The sequence below is a fragment of the Echinops telfairi genome, unplaced genomic scaffold (genome assembly GCF_000313985.2).
Source record: "Echinops telfairi isolate 266 unplaced genomic scaffold, ASM31398v2 ScPeMD7_7468;HRSCAF=8506_0, whole genome shotgun sequence".
NCBI classification, from domain to species: domain Eukaryota; kingdom Metazoa; phylum Chordata; class Mammalia; order Afrosoricida; family Tenrecidae; genus Echinops; species Echinops telfairi.
Genome location: NW_022111369.1, coordinates 29249749 through 29271908, shown reverse-complemented (window position 1 = coordinate 29271908; position 22160 = coordinate 29249749). Strand labels below are relative to the sequence as shown.

The following is a 22160-nucleotide window of genomic DNA, read 5'->3' as shown; positions in this document are numbered from 1 at the left end:
CGGGGGCTTAAGTGGAGAGAAAATGTTTTGAGAATGATGAGGGCAATGAATGTACAAATGTGCTTTATGCAATTGCTGTATGTGTGGATAGTGATAAAAGTTGTATGAGCCCTTAATAAAATGATTTAAAAAAAAGACTGCCACGTGCAGTTTCCATGGGAGCACAATGAAGTGTTTTGAAATTCCCATTCTTCTCAATGCTATCCATAGTTTGCTGTGATCCATGCTGCCAAATGCCTCTGTATAGCCATTAACCATAAATGAACAGTTTTCAGCAAAGAGCCTTCTTGTATTAGCAAATCCCTAAATCCACTTCTGGATGTGGCTTGAATGTCTGTCTGGAAGCTCCCAGTTGATGTACTGTTGCAACTGTAATTGATCTTCAGCAAAATTTTACTTGCACGTCGTATTAATGATACTGTTCAATAATCTCCATGATTGGGTCACTGCACAATGGATCACATGTCTTTGAAATGGGTACAAATATTGATCTCTTCCGGTCAGGTCTCGGCATAAGCCAGTTAGTGCTTCATTAGCTTATTGAAACATTTCAATGCGTGTTATGTCAATTTGGTTTTTTGCGATTGCTGGAATCATTTTCTTCAGTATCATGGGTTCTTGATCATATGCTACTTCTTGATATGAATGAAAGTTGACCAGTTCTTTTGGACACAGTGGTGGTGTATATTGTTTCCAACATCATTATTTTTCTTTTTTAAAAAGTCTTAATATTTTAATGATTATTTAACTGTGAATTAGACGAGGTGTTTACATTTCAGGTGAACACCTCTGTAATTAACAGTTCAAACCACTCATCGTTCCCCTCAGGGTTCTGCCTACCTTATCTTCTTCCCATGTGTGTGTGCACATGGGGCTATCCTACGATATAGCCTCTATTTTGCTTCATTTTAACAGTTTTATTAGCATATGATTTACATGTCATACAATTCAATCACATCAGGAAGAGTTGTGCAATCATCATCACGATCAGTTTTAGACCATTTTCTTGATTCTCATACGTATTATTACTCACGAGAACTAAAGTTTACAGAAGTACTGCAAGATAATGCTGGCTATAGCAATTGTTGTAATAAGCTAAAAACAATTCTTTTTTGATTCAACAGAATCTATGAAGTCGTGGTAGGACGGCTTGTCAGCTTGCCAGTATAATACAATCCCAAGCCCTTCGTGGTTCTTAATTGGTGGCACGTGTCTCCTATATACACTGGCAGTCATTTGGGGTGGTGAAAAAGGTTAAATCTAAAGATGAAATTGATAAGGCAAAATGATGAGGGAAGTATTAGATCCTTCGTGTAGAATCCTGTCAAAAGTCGGGTTCTGAATTGATATAAACTAGTTCAGTCATGATCACATCAACAAAATTGAAATGGGCTAGAATTTTAAAAATTTGGGTGAAGTGGAAAAATTATAGGTTGAAGTCTTAGAATGAGAGACGAAAAGAAATCGTGATCATTTCAGAAGCCTAGTGTGAGAGATTGGATCACTGCCCGAGCGGTGGAGAGTTAGACATTCTAAGTGGTAGGGTGAAGACTGGCCCTGTGTGCACAGCCCTGTGCAGTCGGCATGCCACCCTGGTTTTCCACGGTAAAAAATTAACTGTATTTCTAGGATTTCAAGTATATGAGCACCACCACCACCACCCAATTTTTTTCCATTATTGCTTAAATCAATTGAAATTAGGTTTTTCTACCATATGAAACCAAAGACATGCTTACTAAATCCAATGTGAAACCACATTTTTAAATTAGAAAACATGTCTAATTTAAATGGAACTCACACCGACTCTGGAATAACCACACGATATGTGGTTGCTGAATGCTACTAATTAATTTAATGGTCATCAATCTGAATGTTTGGCACAACTGATATATGACAAAGTAACTTTCTGTAAGGACCCTATAGTACAAAAGCCAAAAAGTTCTTTTAAATTGAATGGTGTTGTTCTGTTTTAAATCGTTTGCTAGATCTATCAGAAAAGAGAAGAAAAAAAGAACCCCATTTTAATGTTTGGAGTAGATCTAAGAGCTACTAGATTAGTAGTTTTCTCATTCTGTGTAACATTCTCTTGTGTTACAAAGAAAAACTTCTGATAGGAGCAAGACGGTAATATGTAGTAACTGCTTTTACCCCTCTTCTTTTATCATTTAGCCAAAGACAAGACAGGATAAAGGGAAGTGAATTTCCTGGTTGTAAAATGAAATTAATGGATGTCTGGTAAGAGTCATTAGGATAAGCATCCAGTTAAATACTTTGAACATGAATCAGAGAACAAGTTCAAGTATATGTTTCCACAATATGCTTGGATCCAAAAGATTAAGTGTACACAAGAGAATCAGATAGCATTGTATGTAATATCAAAAGGTAAACAAGAAGATGGAATGGGCTGCAAAACAAAATTAGATATGGAAAATAAATAATTCACTCAGTAAACAAATATTGTCTGAGGCAGATGCTATGTTAAACTCCAGCTACACAAACATCAACGCTGTACAACTTCTTCTGAAAGGATTTACACTCCCCTGAAAGGCAGGCATGAAAAGAGTCAGGGAATAGCCTACTGACATTGGCTAAAGTCAGAATGCATTTCCATCAGGGGAAGCGGTGCCAGAAGAGACTTCTGAGAAGGGTCATTTGTGAAATCAGTGTTTGTGAGCAGTTAAGAAGTTCAAACACATCTTTTAAACTTTTCTCTAAATCATAACTTTCCTGAAAAGACAGAAGGAAGCCCCCACTACCATTGAGTTGAATCATCTGTCATCTTAGACGTGATTAAATCAAAAGCATATGCACACCTACATTCACCGCTGCTTTAGTCAGTTGCAAATAAATGGAGGCACCTGAGCAGCTAAAGCAAATTGTGGTACACACATACCATGGGATTGTACGCAACCTTGTAACAATAGTTACAATAGTTACAAAGAATAATGAGAACAACAGAGGTCATTCCTCTAGTTCCTGAATGCCCCTGCCACCCCCACCCCCCGCTGCTCCTCCACCCCCCACAGTCCCCCCACTACCATGACCCAGTTCTACCTTACAAACCTGACTAGACTGGAGAACACACATTGGTATAGGTAAGAGCTCTTGACACATGGAATTCAGGACAGATAAACCCTTCAGGAACGGTAGTGGGAGTAGCGATATCATGATGGTAGGGGGTGGCTGGGGAGGGGGAAGGGGGAGAAAGGGGGAACCCATCATAAGGTTGGGTATATAACCCCCTTTCCAGAAGGGGACAAATTACAGAAATGTGGGTGAAGGAGACAATGGAGAGTGTAAGATATGAAATAATAATAACAATATACCAAGTATTCACAAGGGTGGGAGGGGAAGGGAGGGAGGGGAAAAAGAGGAGCTTATACCAAGGGCTCAAGTAGTTTTGGAAATGATGATGGCAACTATGTACACATATGCTTGATACAATTGATGTATGGAATATAATAAGAGCTGTAAAAGCCCCCAATAAAAAGATCTTTTTTAAAAAGAAAGAACAATGAGGAGCCTTTACAAGGTTCGAGGTTACTTCAAAAAGTACTGGTACTAGGGTTCCAGTTCGTACATGCACCCTTTTTTAAAAATCATTTTATTGGGGGGGGGTCATCCAATTGTTATCACAATCCATACATTGATTGAAGCATGTTTGTACATATGTTGCCTTCGTTCTTTTCTAGACATTTACTTTCTATTGAGCCCTTGGTATCCGCTACTCTTCCCACCTCCCTTCCCCCACTCACAACCCCCCAGATAGATTGTACATTTTCACTATTGTCATCTCACACTGACTGCTGTCTCCCCCCATGTTTTCTGTTGTTCTTCTCCCTGTAGAGGGGTGTATGGTTATGTGTCAATCATTGTGACCGGTTCTCCCTTTCTCCCTTCCTCTCCCCATCTTCCCCCTACCCTTCTGGTATCACTATTCCCACTCCTGTTCCTGGATTCTGTGTGTCGTGAGCTCCCATCTCTTATACATACCTGTGTACCTATTGAGAAGCAGCACTGAGGTCATGGTAGTAGGGGGTGAGGAAGTCTCAAGGAACCAGAGGAATATAGTGTGTTTCATCAATGCTTTACTGCACCCTGGTGACTCATCCTTCCCTGTGACCCCTTTGTGGGGGGATTGTTCCACTGTCTACAGGTAGGCTTTGGATTTCTGCTCCAGCCCCCCTCATTCTCATCGACATGCTTCTGTTTGTTATGTGTCTGCTGATGTCTTTACCCTGGCCCCATGACTCCTCATGATCGCACCAGCTGTGTGCTTCTTCCATGTGGACTTGTTGCTTCACTGCTGAATGGCATCTTGTGTAACTACAAGCCTTTAAGACCCCAGATGCCATATCTTTTAATAGCCGGGCACCATCTGCGTTCTTCACCACATTTGCTTATGCACTCGTTTTGTCTTCAGCGATTGTGTCGGGAGGGTGAACATCTCAGACTGCCGATTTGTTAGAACAAAGTGTTATTGTATCGAGGGAGGGTATGAGCAGAGGTCCGAAATCCATCCCCTACCTCAGTGTATTGCTGTATAAATATATGTACATGGCCCAATACCTCTATTTTGGTGGATTAATGCACTTACATATGTACACCGCTATGTTTATACCTCTATCCGTTGCTTTGCTTCCTCTGTCCTTCCTCTGTTTCCTTTTACCTTCCACATTCACCTTTTTATTCCAAACAACGCATTTAAACATGTCTCTGTGACCAGTGATGAGTGAAGACAAGCTCTCTCAGAACTACAATGGTCATACCAGGGTGGCTTCTGAAAAATGGTCCCAGCAAAACAGTGGCTGCCACCATATTTTAGTGAAATGGCTGAGAGGCACACAGAATCAAGGATATTACTCAGACGATCAGTACTCTACTTAAAAAGCATTACGGGGGAGACCCAAAGGTGCACAATGACTCAACAGCGAAGATAAAAAGAGGAGGGGGCAAGGAAAGCCGAGGAGCAGAAAGGTAAGAAATTGAACACAGCTAAAGCGAATGCCGACACGCTGATAAACATAACCGATGTCTCCTTAATGGTCATCAATTCTGTGGAAACAGTCTAATTGCATATGTAATATGCTGTGTAAAGTTTCACCAAAACACAATTGAAGAAGAAGAAAGACAAAACAAGTCTCATTGTAGTTGTGATATTTTAACATGAGTTGCTATGATTTGGAGTTGTTTCAAAAGTAATGTTTATGTGCTCTGACTTTCTATATAAAGAGCAGATACAGCTTTGTTTGTTTATTGTTTGTCTTATAAACAGTATTGGAATATATATATCAAATGAACTGTAGCTTTCTCTGATATTCAGAGCTAAAAGGAAGTAATTAAACTGAAAGTTGGAACTGCAAGAACCCCAGGCATAAATCTTACTAGGAAATTTGCTCTTAGATTATCTGACTTCAGAATATCACCAGGTATTCCAAGGTAGTGGCTAACAATTTTTTTATGAATATCAGAGACTTTTTTCATATGCAGCCACTTGAAGGGGAAAAAAACACTACCTGTGAAGAGATATAGCAGGGTTTCTAGGGGCAACACCTAGATTCAACAAATAGAGGTCAGAGATAAAGTCAAAGGAGAAGGAATGCAAGCAAGGGCATAGTAGATGTTTACAATTTTGGTTTTCCTTCTAATTGGCCAATTATTGTTTTTATCTTACCAATAAGTGTTCCCCCAAAATTAATCATCTGACAGGCAAGAAAAGGAGGAGTCATGGGGATTTCTTAATTATGGTGGTTATAAAAGTAGTATTTCCCCTTCTGTCAGGCACAATTACAAGAAAACAAAAAATGTTAAATAGGAAGTATGATTTAAAAGTAAAATAATAAATGCATCTGCTTGCATCTAGCACATAATTCACACCTTATAGTAATCGCATACATTTTAAATGCAATATATTTGCAAAATAAAGAATATAAGAAAATATTCAACTGTATAAGTTCTCAGTTTTTATGTCTGATATTGGCAATAGAAATTGATAAAAATTTAGTAATAATTCAGATGGTACATTGGGCCATGAGAAAATGGTGTGACACCCTATCTGACCTCCTCTGGCTACACAAAGGAGAAGCAAAATCCAGTTTCTCATCTGCCCTAAGAGCTTCTCTCTGAGACAGAGGTCAGAATTGCCAGTACCCTTCAATGTCCTTCACCCTATTTTTATACCAACCACATGAAGAAGGAAGAACAAGCTCACCGTATCTTGAACTGCAAGAACACAAGAAAAAAGTTAAGCCTTGAATCAGAATATTGGAAGATTCTATGAGCAAAATATTGAATGATGCAGGAAACATCAATAGAAGATTATGGATTTAGAAGAGACACTTTTTCTAGCTTTTGATTGTAATACAAACAGAAGAAATGATAGCACAAAAGAGCTAAACAGAAGATTTCAAAGGGAAGCATGAGAGGACAAAGTATTATAATGAAATGTTCAAAGACCTGGAATTAGAAAGCCAAAAAGGAAAGATAAATTTCAAGAAAATTAAGACAGTTGAGAGGACTTGTCTTCTCATTACTTAAATACCACTAATTAAGAAATTACCATAGTGACTCAAGGTAGGCCAACAGACAAAAGAACAGATAATAGAGTGCAGTAATAAACATATCTCAACAATATATAATAGAAATGTCATTTATTTCATAGAGTGTGAAAAGAACTTTCAAACTATCAAATAAAAGTGCTGCATTGACTGGTCTTTCATAAATTAGTTTTCTACTTGGCCTTTATGTAAAGGGCTTTACAATTTGAAAGAGATTAAGATGCACACATATTCCAAAGCATTATTTGGCAACTTTCTGCGTTCTCCACTACTTCATCTAAACTTCTGTTTGGTGTTCTCTTCTTCATCGGGGTCACTTAGTCCAATGATTTGTTTGTGTATGTGAACGTGCTCCAAAAGCGCACAGAAGGATGGAATTATGAGACAATGAAGTTGTTCTGTGTGCTTTCTAAAGCCCCCGTGTATGGTTTATAGAATACGCCGCATGAAATCGTTATATGGGGATGTCGTTGAACTAGGGGCATTACTGATCCAGGAAGTCTCCTGGTACAACGTTATGGAGGGGTCCTTTTTGTTTTTTTAAGTTGGGTGTATATCAAGAAATGACTTCCCTACCTAAGGAAGATAAATATAATCCTTCCTGTTGCCCGGAGGAGAGACAACAGGTGGTACACAGAATACAAACGGCGACAGATGGCTTAGACTAGACACCTCCAGAGCCAATCGGTTTAATACCATATTACATCTCTAGTCCATGTAGGGATCAGAAAATACTTAGCTGTAGGGATCAGAAGTACTTAGCTGTCTAAGGCAAATATAGCAGTAACTAAAGATAACTAAAGAAGACATTTACAGAGGCCAAATGAAGTAACATTAATAGCAAAGATGCACATCATTTTCATAGCTCGTTAAGTCACTTTAGAAAGGACACACCAGTCATATTTTATAGATGTTGTCAGCTTTAGCACTGAAATACCATCCGGAGGAAAAACGATCTTAAGATTAAAATCTTGGTGTGAGACTTACTGTCTTAATAATTTCTCGTGGCTTACATTCTCTGTCTCATTTTGGGGATTTGCAATGACAAACATGGTAATCGCCCCTACAGTAACTAGAGTTTAGTTTGCTCACGTAAGCTTAAACTTGCTCATGCAGGGCTACAAAGGAGTTAAAGTCAAAATCTTGGCTTACCCAATGAAGTCACTTCTGTATTGAACTAATTGGGTTCCAAACCACAGAGCTAATGAGATATCAACATTTGGTGCTCACAGGTGCTACGTACAACAGCATGAAACTTGCCTTGTCCTGCACCATCTTCCCAATTGTTTTTGCATTTGAGCCCATTTTTGCAGCCATTGTGTCAATCTATCTAACTCATCAAGAGCCTTCCTTTTTTCCCTCTGAATCGTACTTTACCAAGCATGAAGTTCTGCAGGGACTTGTCATTCCTGATAAACAGACCAAAGTACATGAAATAAAGTCTCGCCATCCTTGTTTATAAGATGAACTTTGACTGTACTTTTATTTTTTTAAACTTTTATTGTGCTTTGAGTGATGGTTTACGGCGCAGATCATTAGTCCTACACTCAACAATCGACACACATTCTGTTTCATCTCACTCATTGTAATCTCCTCAGTGTAACATCATTGGGCCATTTCCCATGTTTCCTGTCTCCATTCCTCCTCCTTTCCTACCCCTTCTGCACTTTGTCCTTGGGGAAATACTGCCCCTTTGATCTCAAATCATTTTTCTGAAGTGTGTCTATCTTTCTAGTGTTATTATTGTTCCCCTTATAGACCTGCCTAGTGCTTGTCTGAAAACTGAGCCACTTAGGCCAGTTCAGTCCAAGACTTGAACATGACTAAATGCTAGTCTTGGGGTTTTACCAGTCCCCACTGGACAAGGAAGTCTGGTCTAAAGGGGGAGCCCTGGTGACTTGGTGTGTACACATTGGGCTTTGAGTCACAGGTTGGCAGTTCAAAACCACCAACCACTCTGAGGGAAGGAGAAAGTGCTTCTACTCCCCTAAACAGTTACAGTCTGGAAAACTCACAAGAGAAGTTCTACCCTGTTCTATAGGGTCCCTATGAGTCTGCAGCCACTTGATGGCACTTGAAGGATTTTGCTCTTATTTTTTCACAATTTTAAATTTTGTTCCAAATATTCCTCCAACTTTATCAGGACCCACCTTGTTCTTCCAAGACAGATTGTTCATTCTTCTAACAGTCCCTGGTATATTTAATATGCTTCACTGGCATGTCAATTCTTCTCTCATCTTCCTTATTCATCGCCCAGCTCACCCATGCATATGAGGTGACTGAAAAGAGCACGTGTTGTGCCAGGTGCACAAGTACGTTAGTATGCTAATGACACCTTTGTGCTTTAACCCATTACAGAGGACTTGTGCAGCAGAAAGTGCCCCATGGACTATATTCTTGGCTGCTGCTTTCATGAGCATGGGCAATGGATCCAAGAAAATGGAAATCTTTCACAACTTTAATCCTTCCTCTATTTATCATGAAGCTCCTTTCTGGTTCCGTTGGGAGGATATTTGTTTTCTTTACATTGAGGTGTAATTCATACTGAAGGCTGCAATCTTTGATTTCCACTGGCCTTGTATCTTTTCCAAGCCCTTTTCACTCACAGCAAACAAGGTGGTACCGTCGGCATATTGCACCTTGTCCATTAACAAGCTGCCGAGTTCTTCACATAGTCCAGCTGGTCAGATGTTTGGTTCAACCTACAGATCGAATACTGAGAGTGAGGGTACAACCTTGACAAACAGCTTTCTTGATTTTAAGCTGTTCAGTGTTCCCTAATTCTCCTCCTCTCTGCCTCTTAGCTTATATATATAGGTTTTGCATGAGCACAAAGAAGCATTCAGGATTCCCATTATTCTCAATGTTATCAATAGTTTGTTGTGATTCACATAGTCAAATTTCTTTGCATATTCAATAAAAATACACAAACATCTTTTTGGTGTTCTCTGCTCTCAGTCAAGACTGATCTGACAAGTGATCTCTCTTCTGTGTTCTCTTCTAAATGTAGTTTGAATTCTGTGTAGCTCTCTATGTATGGTAACAAACACTATTGGATTGTTTTTAGAAAACTTTTATTAGCATGTGATATCAATAATTTTGTTTGATAATTTCTGCATTCTGTTGGGTCACCTTTCTGTGGAATGGGCACAAATATAGATTTCCTACAATTAATTGGTCACATAGCTATCTTCTGAATTTCTTGGCAAAGACTAGTAGGTATTTCCAGGGCTGTATTAGTATATTGAAATATTTCAATTGATATTCTGTCAATTCCTGTGGTCCTGTGTTTTTTGCTGATTCTTTCAATGCAGCTTGGACTACCTTCAATACCATCAGTTCTTCAACATTCTATGCTAGCTTTTGAAATGTTTGAATGTCGACTATTTATTTTTTGGTACATCTTCTTTTGATGCTTCATGTACCATTCAGTATTTTGCACATAGAATCTTTCAATATTGCAACTCAAGGTTTGGGTTTTTTAAGTTCTTCCAACTTGTGAAATGCTGAGTGTGGCTTTTCTTTTTGTTTTTCTAACTCTAGGTCTTTATACATTTTTGTTATAATAATTTACAATGGTTTTTAGAGCTGCCTTTGACATTATCTGTTCAGCTTTTTAACTTTATTTCGTCTACTCATGTTAGCTATTCCATATTTAAAAGTAGGTTTCAGAGTCTCTTCTAACATCTATGTTGTTCTTTTATTTCTTAGTATCTAAATTTTCTTTCTCAGTATTTCAATGATGCCTTTCCTTCTTCAGATATGGTATTCTTGATATCATCCCAGAACTCCTCTGCACTTTGGTCTCAAGTGTTCAATTTGTCAAATCTATTCTTGACAAAATTTCTGAATTCAGGTGAGATATTCTCCAGCTCATAAATTGGCTCTTGTGGACTTGTTTAAATTTTCCTCAACTTCAACCTGAACTTGCCTATGAGCAACTGATGATCTGTTCCACAGCAGGCCATTGGCCTTGTTTTTGCTGACGATTTTGGCCTTTTCTATCATCGCTTTCCACAAATTGGATTCCTGTGTACTCAATCTGGCAAGGGCCACCTGTATAGTTACTGTTTACAGTGCTTTAAAAGGTATTTGCAATGAATAAAGTAATTGGTTTTTAAGTACACTTTTATGTCATCTCCAGTATCATTTCTCCCATCAAGTCCATATTTCCAAGTTACCAATCTTTCCTCTATGTTTTCAAATTTTGCATTCCAAACACTAGTAATTATCAGTGCATCTTGATTACATGTTTGAACAATTTCAGATGGAAGAGGTTGATAGAATTCTTCAATTTTTTCATTACTGGCTTGAAAATTTGGTTCAGAAATTTGGGTAATAGTTGTATTAACTGGTGTAGCACTGTACTTTAAGATATATCTTGAAATATATACATATATTATAGATATTGGGTAATGAATGGGACACTATACCTTTTTACTTTTTCATCCCTAGCATAGTAAACCATATAGTTGTCTGATTCAGAATGGCCAATTCCAATTCACTTCAGCTCACTAATGCCTACGATACTAATCTTTATGCCTTCTATTTAATTTTTGATGACTTCCAGTTTTCCTAGATTCCCATTCCATGTTCTGATTGTTAATGGATATTTGCAGCTATTTCTTCTTATTTTATATCATTTCACATGAGCAAATATGTCCTAAAACTTTGTTCCACCATGTTGATTGTAATTTGAGGAAGTGATGCTTTTATAATTTTGAAGTCCGTTCTAATCTGAGGGTCCATCTTCTGGACTATAACAGAAGATATAACCTTCCTATTGCTACTCATAAAGTTTTCATTGGCTAATTTTTCATAAGTGGTCTACCAATTCCCATCCACCTACTCTATCTTAGGCTGGGAGCTTTGCTGAAATCTGCCCACTATTGGAGAATCCTGCTGGTATTTGATATATTGGTGGCATAGCTTCCAGCATCACAACAACATGCAAACTACTACTGTACAACATACTTGACACATGAGTGGTAGACTAGCTTTGGATATGCTTGGCATGTTCAAAATGAGATTCATTTTATAAAAATATTAGAATTTTCTTAAACAATTTCTATGACACATTTCCAGAATACCCTTTAGTTAGGAAGTGATCCACCAAGGGTATCATTACCTAAAAGTGGGTATACCAAGATCAACAGAGGAAATAAGAAAATGCTAACAAATTATCCTAAAATCCTACATGTTTTCTCTCCCACACATTTGTTTGTGGACTATTTTTTGTCAATTTTTATTCTTACTAAATGAAAACAAAATGCCTGTAGTACATTTAAATTCATTACATGTAAGTCTGACAACACTAATATTGCACTCAAGATAATATACAAAAGAGTTTGCATCCTAAAAGGAAAGAATCATTTAGAACTGAAGCAATTTTTCAGAAGATAAGCAAGGTGGAATATGTCCTAAAGAAACCGACATAAATCAATCTTAAACTGTTACCATAAATAAAACACTAAGTAATAGCTTGGTTCACCTTTGAAAACACTACCACATTATATTTATAATAGCTGGCAACTGAATTTGAAGCATAAAATTCTTTAAAATTCCCCTACAATAGATTCAAAGAAAGACTAGAGAATTTCTTGTATTAGAAATGGAAAAATCAAAGTAGCTTTAAACGTGTTAGAGTGGTGAGTAGGTGAAATTCTACTTAATAGAGAATATTAAAGTTTCGGAAGTAGAGAGTGACAAGGTTAATAGGATGACTTTTCTGACGGACAAACAAATGTTCACACTCTCAGTATATATTTTGTGTTCAGGCATCCTTGGCAAAGCAATTATGTAGCTGTGGATTTCCTTAATTAAAATAAAAGAAATTCCACATAAGAAATCTTTTATTCTATCATCTGTGATAGTTCTTATATTTTCTTTTCTTTTTTTTTTAATCATTTCATTGGGGGCTCCTATAACTCTTTAAAAAAAATTTTTTTCATACGACTTATCACAATCCATACATACATCCTTTGTGCCAAGCACATTTATACATTTGTTGCCATCCGTTCTTATATTTTCAATAAAATATATTTAAAAGATTTCCATTGACCATGGGTTAGTCTCACAATTATAGAAAAACAACAAAGCAATTTCTATTTTAGAGAAAGAATTACACTCGGGCATTTTACCACTGGGAGAAAATGTATTTATTTCGTATTTCGAAGTAACCTAGGAAAGATCTCTCATACACGCTGATCTCTCATACACGCTGATTGCCTATATCTTATGTCTTAGTTCTAGGTTTCACATTTAGGTCCCCTCCCACCCCAACCTCCATATAGCACACAAATTATTAATTTGACCATATTAAAAAGATTGTACAATCAACACCACAATCAGTTTCAAAACATTTTTTCCCTCATACTTATTGTTGGCTACTCATCCTCCCCTGCCTCCCACCCCATCCTCCCTTGCCTCCCCACCCCATCCTCCCCTGTCTCCCCACCCCACCCTCCCCTGCCATTCCTCTAAGCAATTTTCCATCCAGTTACTGTTTCTATTGATCTATCTGTCATGGATCTCACATACAGAAAATAATTTAAAACACAAACAGGAAGCAAGCAAACATGCAAAACCCAACAACAGTGACTAGACAAACAGGAAATCAATAGAAAAACAAGTAAAAAATAAAAATATTAAAAATATGAAAGTAAAGCTGACAAAACTTTAAAATGGCTCAAAAGGAAGATCAAATGATAAGGTGTTACATTTTAAGCTAAATAAATCTGCCATAATCGACTTCACAATGCTCTCTGTCTGATAGAAAGGCTAGTCACACCCTAGGTTTCATTTCTATAACATGTATTAGTCTGGCAGGCATGGTTCTGCCTTTGTGAGTGAGTGATACTGGAAGTTTTGCTCTATCAGCACCCCCATTCTTCATGTAAATAGTGCTCAGTAAGTTAAAAGTGTTTAATCTGCACAAGTCAACAATCATGATGTACTCTGAAGTTGGCCTATACTTGTACATTTTTCTTTTTTCAACAGTGGTTTAAATTCCATACCATTAGCTAAATTAATTACACTATCAATAGATTACCTTATACCCCAGGGGATGATTCATAATGTTCTCTGTTATAAAACGATGATGATGTTGCTAAAGTGAACCAGAGATGTATAGAAACCATAGATACACTAATGGATGTTGAGCTTACACTTTAATTTTAGCTCCAGACTAGGAAAAATTAATTAATATGACATAATCTTACTCAATACTCACCCTCATGAAGAGATAACTGGAGAGGTGGGTGCTATGGGAAGGTGTGGTGAGGAAACCAGATGGTAGCTAGCAATCAGAAAGAATAGCATCTGGTGCCATAAAGGCTTGTCTTAAGACAAGCGGTCAGCTAAGTGATGCATCAACCAAGTCCACATGGAAGAATCACACCAGCCTGTGTGATCTAAGGATTATAAAGAATAAAATCCAAATCCAAAGAAGGGAATGGTATCAGAGCTTAAATTGCAAATGTAGGCCTTTGATCCATCTTGGGTCTGATTTTGTACACTATGTGAGATATGGGTCCTATTTCATCTTCCATCAATGGATAGCCAGTTACATACCTTAGTTCTTGGTGACATATTTTGCTTCTCTCTCTCTAAGCCTTTTGTTAGAAGGATGGGCAGAGCCTTCTTACAACTGGCCTCCTGAAAAAGGAGTACAAAAAGTAAAGGTATAAAGAACATTCCCTAAATGAAAAATTACAAGGTAGTAAAAAGCAACCTTTAAGGGAGACAAAAGACATTTCTGAATTGTGCAGTTCACATCAGACGCTGATGAGTTTATAGTGTCCTGTCATGCAGAGTAAAGGAAGTTGGTGATAGAGTAGGTGTAGGACATACATAAAAGGCGTATTCACAGATGATCGTAATAATCTTCTCTACGTTATGTCCCTCTTACTCACATACATAGCCACTGGAAACACCTTGACTTTTAATTTCTTTTGAGAAATCCCGAAGACCACAACCATCAAACTCCTAGTTAACAATTTTGCCTACCATATTTCACACAATATTATGGTTCTATAAATATTATACTTTAAACCAATTCCTTCATATACTTTACCCATCCATGATTGTATAGTGATAGTACAAAGCAATCCTCTCAGTAAGCTGGGCAGGACCTGGAGTATCTGTTTGACAAAATTGTTGACCTTAAGTCCTTGCTTTTTACCCCAAAACAGTGCTTGGAAGAAGAGTGGCAGAACTTACAGGGGCAGAGTAGACCAATCTGCATGTATTTATTCCTACGTGAGTATAAATAGAAACAATAATCCTGATTTTCACCCTTGATAATGTAGCATCCCATTTCTAAACAGCCATTAAACTTGGTAAACTATGTAGAGGAGTCCATTTCTAAATGAATAATCTATATACTTTATAATGTTATTCAAGTCTATTTGAGTGTTATTTATTCACTTATAAGGAGAGCTATATAAAATAAAAGATGTTTAAAGAAAATGAAATACTTCTTGATACTAAGAAATAGCCTTTATTTCTTATGATGCATCTGGTACTAAGCTGAGTACTTTACATCCAAAATAACATTCATCATCCTAAGAATCTTATGAGACAGGTACTGTTACCATCATCCTCATTTTATGGATAAGATGGAGAAGGCATAGAAAAGTAAGTAACTTGTGCAATGACATACAGGAATCAAAGGTCTGTAAGTCCCAAGCTCTCCTATGTATACACTGCTCTTCCCCACCCACTTATTTGACATCTCAAACCTGGTTATCATCTTAAGCTTGAACTAGATTGCAGAGCCATAGCATTTTAGAAACAAATGTATTTTTCAAAGGTCAGCTAGCTCTCCAATTCTACAAACGAGGGACTTTGATCCTGGGAGGTTGCATGCTCAGTATCACGTAGAGAATAGCAGGGCTGACACACTCAATTCAGCTGCTAGACCACAGGGCTTGACATGCACCTGTTCTCAGTTTGGTACAAGGGAGCAAGATTCCCAGATTCTGAGAGGATCGGCAGTCACTCCTAAACTTAGAGGTGGCTTGAAGTGCTGCCAATAACCTCAGCTGCCCGTGGCCTCGTGTACAACCTGATGCAAGGGCCAAACCGGACATTTCCCAGATCCCTGAGTAAGTGTACATTCCGGCCTCCCCTTTCCCACCAGGCACAACACCTGCTGGTGGGAAACTGCTTACTGGAAATAGGGAATGAGCCCACTTTCACTCTGACTCATGGTCAGAGGAATAAACTATATTCTGCATGACATTTAGAAGGTTCAAGTGATTCACTACACAATCCACTGTGTGATTCGGCAGCATGTAGATAATATCATGATACTTAATCTTCCACCTCTTAAAGCTATGAATCTATAAATGCTAGAATGTGATGAGAAGGACATCTACGGACTCTAAGGGATGTTAAGGTTGCCCTTTGGTGACAACTGACTGTTTACAAATGCCTATAATTCTTTCTCATTTATGCACAGACTCAAAATGATAATATTTATTTTACTCCTATTTTTCTCTTCCTGCTCCTGAAAATCAGGATGTCAAGGCCGCTTTCCAGTCAGCTTTTCCCTACGCAGCATTTTCGGTAAAAATTTTACCTGATCATTCACCTACAAAAATTATATTTATTTCTTATTTTTGAGCATCCAACTTGGACAACAGAGACAAAGCCAATGTGAGCACTCCACTGCCCGGCAGGAGGCTGGCTTCTCGCTCTGTGCTCACTCCTGACTGACTGACTAGACAAGACCAGCAACCTCTCAGGCTGCCCTTAGCGCGAGCAGCACTGGAGCTGCCTCGACTCAGCAGCACCGCCCGCACCCACGTGTCGGAGAGCTAGAGGACTCCAGACAGGTTTGCTGTCTCCAAACAGTCCATCGCTCTGTTTCCTCCCAGTTAAAACAACAGCTGGAATAAATACCTGACAATAATTTTCAGTATTCTTTCAAAACAACACAGTATCGAGTTAAATGTGCAATGCACGTGGATTATTAGGCTAAACATTTTAATACATTGCATCTTTTTTTTTCTTTTTAATCATCATATTGGGGGCTTGGACAGCTCTTATTACAACCAACCCATACCACAGCCATTGTGTCAAGCCCATTTGTACATTTGTTGCCATCATCATTTTCAAAACATTTTCTTTCTACTTGGGCCCTTGATATCAGTTCATTTCCTCCCCTCCCCCTCCCTCTATCATGAACCCTTGATAATTTATAAATTATTATTTTTTCATGTCTCACACTGACCGATGGACCGATGTCTCCCTTAACCCACTTTGCTGTTGTCCGTCCCCTAGGGAGGGGGTTATATGTATATATCATTGTGATCAGTTTCCCCTTTCTCTCCCCACCTTCCCCTAACCCTCAATATTGGCCCTGAGGGGTTTATTTGTCCTGGAATCCTTGTGTTTCCAGTTCTTATCTGTAGCAATGTATATGCTCTGGTCTAGCTGGATTTGTAAGGTAGAATTGGGGTCATGATTGTGTGTGGCAGAGGGCGGTGGGGTGGGGTGGGGAGAAAGCGTTAAAGAATTAGAGGAAAGTTGTATATTTCATCTTTAAAAAGCCATTTTAAAGGCATTTACATGCCTAGAAATATACCTAAGAGAACAGATATATTTCTTCCTTCCACACATAGATTATACATGAATGCTCTTAATGACATTATTTAATAACAGTACAAAAATTCAAAGTGCAGAAATAGCCCAAAAGGCCAATATTTTAAAAATCAAGTATGATATATTCACACAATGCCATAAGAAACTAAACCTCAACTTGATATGCCCAGCCTTGAAGGCAACATACCAGCATGAAGCCACGAACTAACAGGTCTGCGGGGCTGGCCCCAATCCCAGCAATGTTGACCCCCTCCCCAGAAGATTGCACAACAGAGGACAGCGCTGAAGATACAGCCCAGGGAGAGTGGCAGGTCTGCCCATAACACAGGCTAGGAGACTAAGAGGGAGGGAAGGAGGGAAGGGGAGAGGGATAGAGAGAGAGAGAACCGCATCCTGGTCCACTAAGCCCTGAGGATGACATTCCTGCTCAGAGTAGCCAAGGCACAGAGCGGACCATAGGGTCAGCCTCACCACGAGACGTGATGTCCCCTCACTGACCCACAGCACTAAGGGGGACAGCACTGGAGATACAGTGCGGGAAGTGTGCCTTGTCTGACCACCCTCTCCCCCCACCAGGGTCAAACATGAAAGGAGCACAACAGAGCAGCAAGGGTAGCAAAACAACGAAGTCCCTGAGGAATCCCAAAAGATAGACTTCAGACTCAGAGGGCAGGGCTTGGCACCTCATCAGACTCGGAAACATAAGGATCAGCAGACAGACCTGGAACTAGTTATAGGCGTTCTTCTTCTACTTCTTTTTCATGTTTATCTATATGAGATAGGCAAGATAAACAATCCCGAGGATAAAACAATGGGACTGACAGTCCCAGGAGGACAGGGAAGAGGGGAGCAAACAAACCTAGGGGCAAGGGAACAACAAGAGATCTAAAATTAATGGTGAGGAAGGCATAGGATGCCTGGGGGGTTTGATCAAGTACAATGTAGCTGAGAAGAATTACTGAGAGCCAAATGAAGGTCAAACATGATAGTGGGACAGGAGGCACTTAAAAGGAAATAGAGGAAAGAACTAGGAGGCAAAAGACATGGACATGTATAAATATAGGCATGTATATATGTAAATATCTTAATATATAATGATGGGGATATAGGCCCATGTATATATATGTATATGTTAAGTATTAAGGAAGCATGTGGGCATTGGGCCTCTACTCAAAAACTCCCTCAATTCAAAAACACTTTGTTTTCATAACCTGACAATCTGTGATGCTCACCTTCTCAACCTAATCACTGAAGACAAAATGGGTGCATAAGCAAACATGATGAAGAAAGCTGATGGTGTCTGGGTATTACAAGATATAGCATCTGGGGTCTTAAAGGCTTGAAGTTAAACAAGCAGCCATCTAGCAATAAAGCAACAAAGCCCACATGGAAGAAGCACAGTGGCCTGTGTGATCATGAGGTGTCGATGGGATCAGGTATCAGACATCAGAAGACCCAAAACAATGATATCGATGTGAATGTGTGGGATCAGAGTGGAGACCCAAAGACCATCTGTAGACAAAAGAACATCCCCTCAGAGAAGGGTTACAAGGAAGGGACCAGTCAGTCAAAGTGCAGCATTGCACTGATGAAACATACAACATGCCTCTACTCTTTCAAGGCTTCATTCCCCCCACTATCATGACCCCAGTTCTACCTTACAAACCCGGCTAGACTGGAACATGTACACTGGTACAGATAAGAGCTCTTGACACACAGAAACCAGGACAGATACCGCGCCCCCCCCCCCACCAGGAACAGTAACGGGAATAGCAATACCATGAGGGTAGGGGGAAGCTGGGTGGAGAAGGGGGAGAGAGGGGGAACTGATAGCAAGGATTGACACCCCCCTCACCCCCGCCCAAGAGGGACTAATAGCAGAAATGTGGATGAAGGAAGACAGTGGATGGTGTAAGATATGAAAACAGTAATATTTTATAATTTACCAAGGGTTCATGAGGGCAGGGAGGGGGATGGGGAGGTTAAAAGGAGAAAGAGAAGCTGATACCAAGGGCTCAAATAGAAAGAAAATGTTTTGAAATTGATGTTGGCAACATATGTACAAAAATGCTTGGTATAATTGATGTATGAATTGTTCTAAGAAGAAAGTAATAAATATGGGCTATAAATGGAAAAAGGTTGAAACAGCAAATGAAAAAAAAAGTCAATGAGAACACATCTTGTATCATTCCATTTATTTGAAATGCCCACAATAGGCAAATACATGGTGGCAGGAAGTAGATTAGAGGTTGCCAAGGGCTGGGAGGAGTGAGGGTAGGGAGTGAATCCTAATGGTAGGGAGTTTCTTTTTGAAGTGATAGAAATGCTCTGGACTTTGTGAATCCTAAAGCCCACTCCATTGTATACTTTAAAATGGTGAATTTTATGTTATGGAGATTATATTTTAATTTTAAAAACCACTTAAAAGAAATATCAATGCCCCAAGAGCCAAGAAAAAAAGCTTTAGATTTATGCCCCAAATCGTCTTCCATTAGTGTTACTTTTTCACAAATGTATGAATGAAAATGCCTTGTGTTAAACTGGATAAGGGTGTAAAAACTCACTCAGGAAGTATTAACTGAGCCGGAGTAACATGGCATTCTTTTCTTGTATCCATTGTTTGTCTTCTCACATTTCCCCAACCTCCCCTGGCATAACCATCAAGAAATCATCAGTGTAGCTACCGTATATATAGCTTTACCTATGTTATATTTCATATCCAAAAATCATAGAAAAATACAGAAACAAACAACAAAAACAAAACACTGCATTCTGCATGACAGCAAGGCTATTCACATCCAGGGTCTGTAATACAACATGATAATGATGTCACTAAAGTGAACCAGAGACACATATAAGCCATACATATATGACTGAATGTAGGGTTCACACTCAATCCTAGCTCCAATCTAAGAACACTTAGTTGTTATGGCCCTGCTTGATGTTGATGCTCATGAAGAGACCACTAATTGAGATCACGCACATGAAGACATGGGTAAAGCGTGGTGAAGAAAGTAGACGGTGCCCCGCTATCAGAAAGAATAGCATATAGGGTCTTATCTTCAAACAAGAAGTCATGGAAGTGAGGTGTCACCCAAGACCACACAAAAGGAGCACATCAGCCTATATGCTACCTTGCTTTTTAAAATTGTGCTTCCATTTCTCTTCTTTCTCAGTAAATAAGTGATTTCATTCAGACCTTCCGAGTTGGTTTTTGGTTTATACTTAAATGTTTTTCTGATCTTCGGAATTAAAAATGAAAACAAAATTGCTTTATAATCACTGCTCAGGATTTCTCACCCAACTGCAACGCGTGGGCTCTTCTTTTATTCATAGGAACACTGAAAGAATGTTGGCACGTGCATGGGTTTGGATTTGTGGCAGGTCCGATCCCATGGGCCTCTCACAGTGTCCCATGCCAAAGCAAACTGTCCCCCCGAACCATTGCCTGGCTTTACCTGGTAGGCTTAAGGCACTGAAGTGGGTTGCACAGTAAAATAAAGTTCTGGTTGACCTGAAGTGTACACCAGCTTATTCTTCCAATCTAGTCACTATCTTCCGTCATCTTGTTTATATTTAAAAAAAAAAAAAAAAGAATGTTGGCACGCCCTGCCAAAACTTCCCTGAGTTCCATTCATTCTTGTTGGTTACAATAATTCTGGAGGATCATATTCCTTCACCATATCCTGCACTTTCTTGGAGATATAACTATCAGTAAGATCAGAAACAAACTGCATCAGGCATTGTTCTAGCAAATTGAGGCTTCCAGAATGCAATCTTGTAGTTTCCAACTATGATATTTATCTGCCTAAGAGCCAGATCTGAAATTTGCCTTTGGAGAAAATCAGTCATATTTTCTCTGCACCTAACAGATCTGTATTTGGCTCCCACAATATTATCAATTTGTGTGTCCTATCATGTATTTTCTGGCTAGGCTCTCCACTATATTTAAATTTAGTAGCAAGGATTTCAAATCAGGGCACGCTAACATTTATCATAACAGAGGTGCTTTATTTAGGTTGCATATTACCATCAATTGTTATATTCAAGTAATTAGCTCTATCTCAGCAAGCCTGTATTGAATGAAATCATATTTACTTATTTCCATTTTATTTTAGGTTTATCTTATCTTAACAGGCCTAGTAAAAAAGTTAGAATATTAAAAAGGGAGTCAACAGCCTTTAGATATTTTGCAAGATCCAAAAAGATTTAAATTGAGATTTTACAGAGATCCTTTGCAAAGCAAGAAGAAGAGCAAATCCTGACTTGTTTTTTGTGCATATTATTATCTCTGCAGGTCTATATAGACAAGATAGGCAGGATAAACAATCTGGAGGAGAAAACAACAGGACAGATGGTTCTGGGGGGACATGGGAAGAGGGGGAGGTGGGGAAAAGAAGTGGGTGTTAACAACCCCAGGGACAAGGGAAAAACAAGTGATCCAAAATCAATGGTGAGGAGGATGTAGGAGGTCTGGTAGGGCTTGATCAAGGCAATGTCACCAAGAGGAATTACTGAAACCCACATGAAGGCTGAGCATGATAGTGGGACAAGAGGAAAGTAAAGGGAAATAGAGGAAGGAACTAGGAGACAAAGGGCATTTATAGAGGTCTAAATATAGGCATGTACATATGTAAATATATTTATATATAATGATGGAAAAATAGATATATGTGCATATATGTATAGGTTTAGTATTAAGGTAGCAGAAGAACATTGGGCCTCTATTCAAGTACTCCCTCAATGCAAGAACACTTTGTTGTATTAAACTAGCATTACATGATGCTTGCTTTCCCAGACATAATCCCTGAAGATAAAGCGGGTGCATAAGCAAATGTGGTGAAGAAAGGTGATGGTGTCTGGCTATCTAAAGATATAGCCTCTGGGGTCTTAAAGGCTTGAAGATAAACAAGTGGCCATCTAGCTCAGAAGCAACAAAGCCCACATGGAAGAAGCACACCCGCCTATGTGATCATAAGGTGTCGAAGGGATCAG

General features: G+C 38.8%; 1 protein-coding gene and 1 non-coding gene across 2 annotated transcripts in view; one reads left to right on the top strand and one right to left on the bottom strand.

Moving 5' to 3' along the window:
- The window catches only part of FAM13A (family with sequence similarity 13 member A), a 302687-nt gene that overhangs the window by 169016 nt on the left and 111511 nt on the right, over window positions 1-22160 (bottom strand). Inside the window, exon 6 of the mRNA XM_045284117.1 lies at window positions 14130-14213. Within this exon, the coding sequence (XP_045140052.1) occupies window positions 14130-14213 (84 nt within the window). The remainder of the gene's footprint in view (window positions 1-14129; window positions 14214-22160) is intronic.
- LOC115873401 lies at window positions 20527-20660 on the top strand. The gene has a single exon (XR_004048398.1). It is a non-coding gene; the product is annotated as a small nucleolar RNA SNORA42/SNORA80 family (small nucleolar RNA).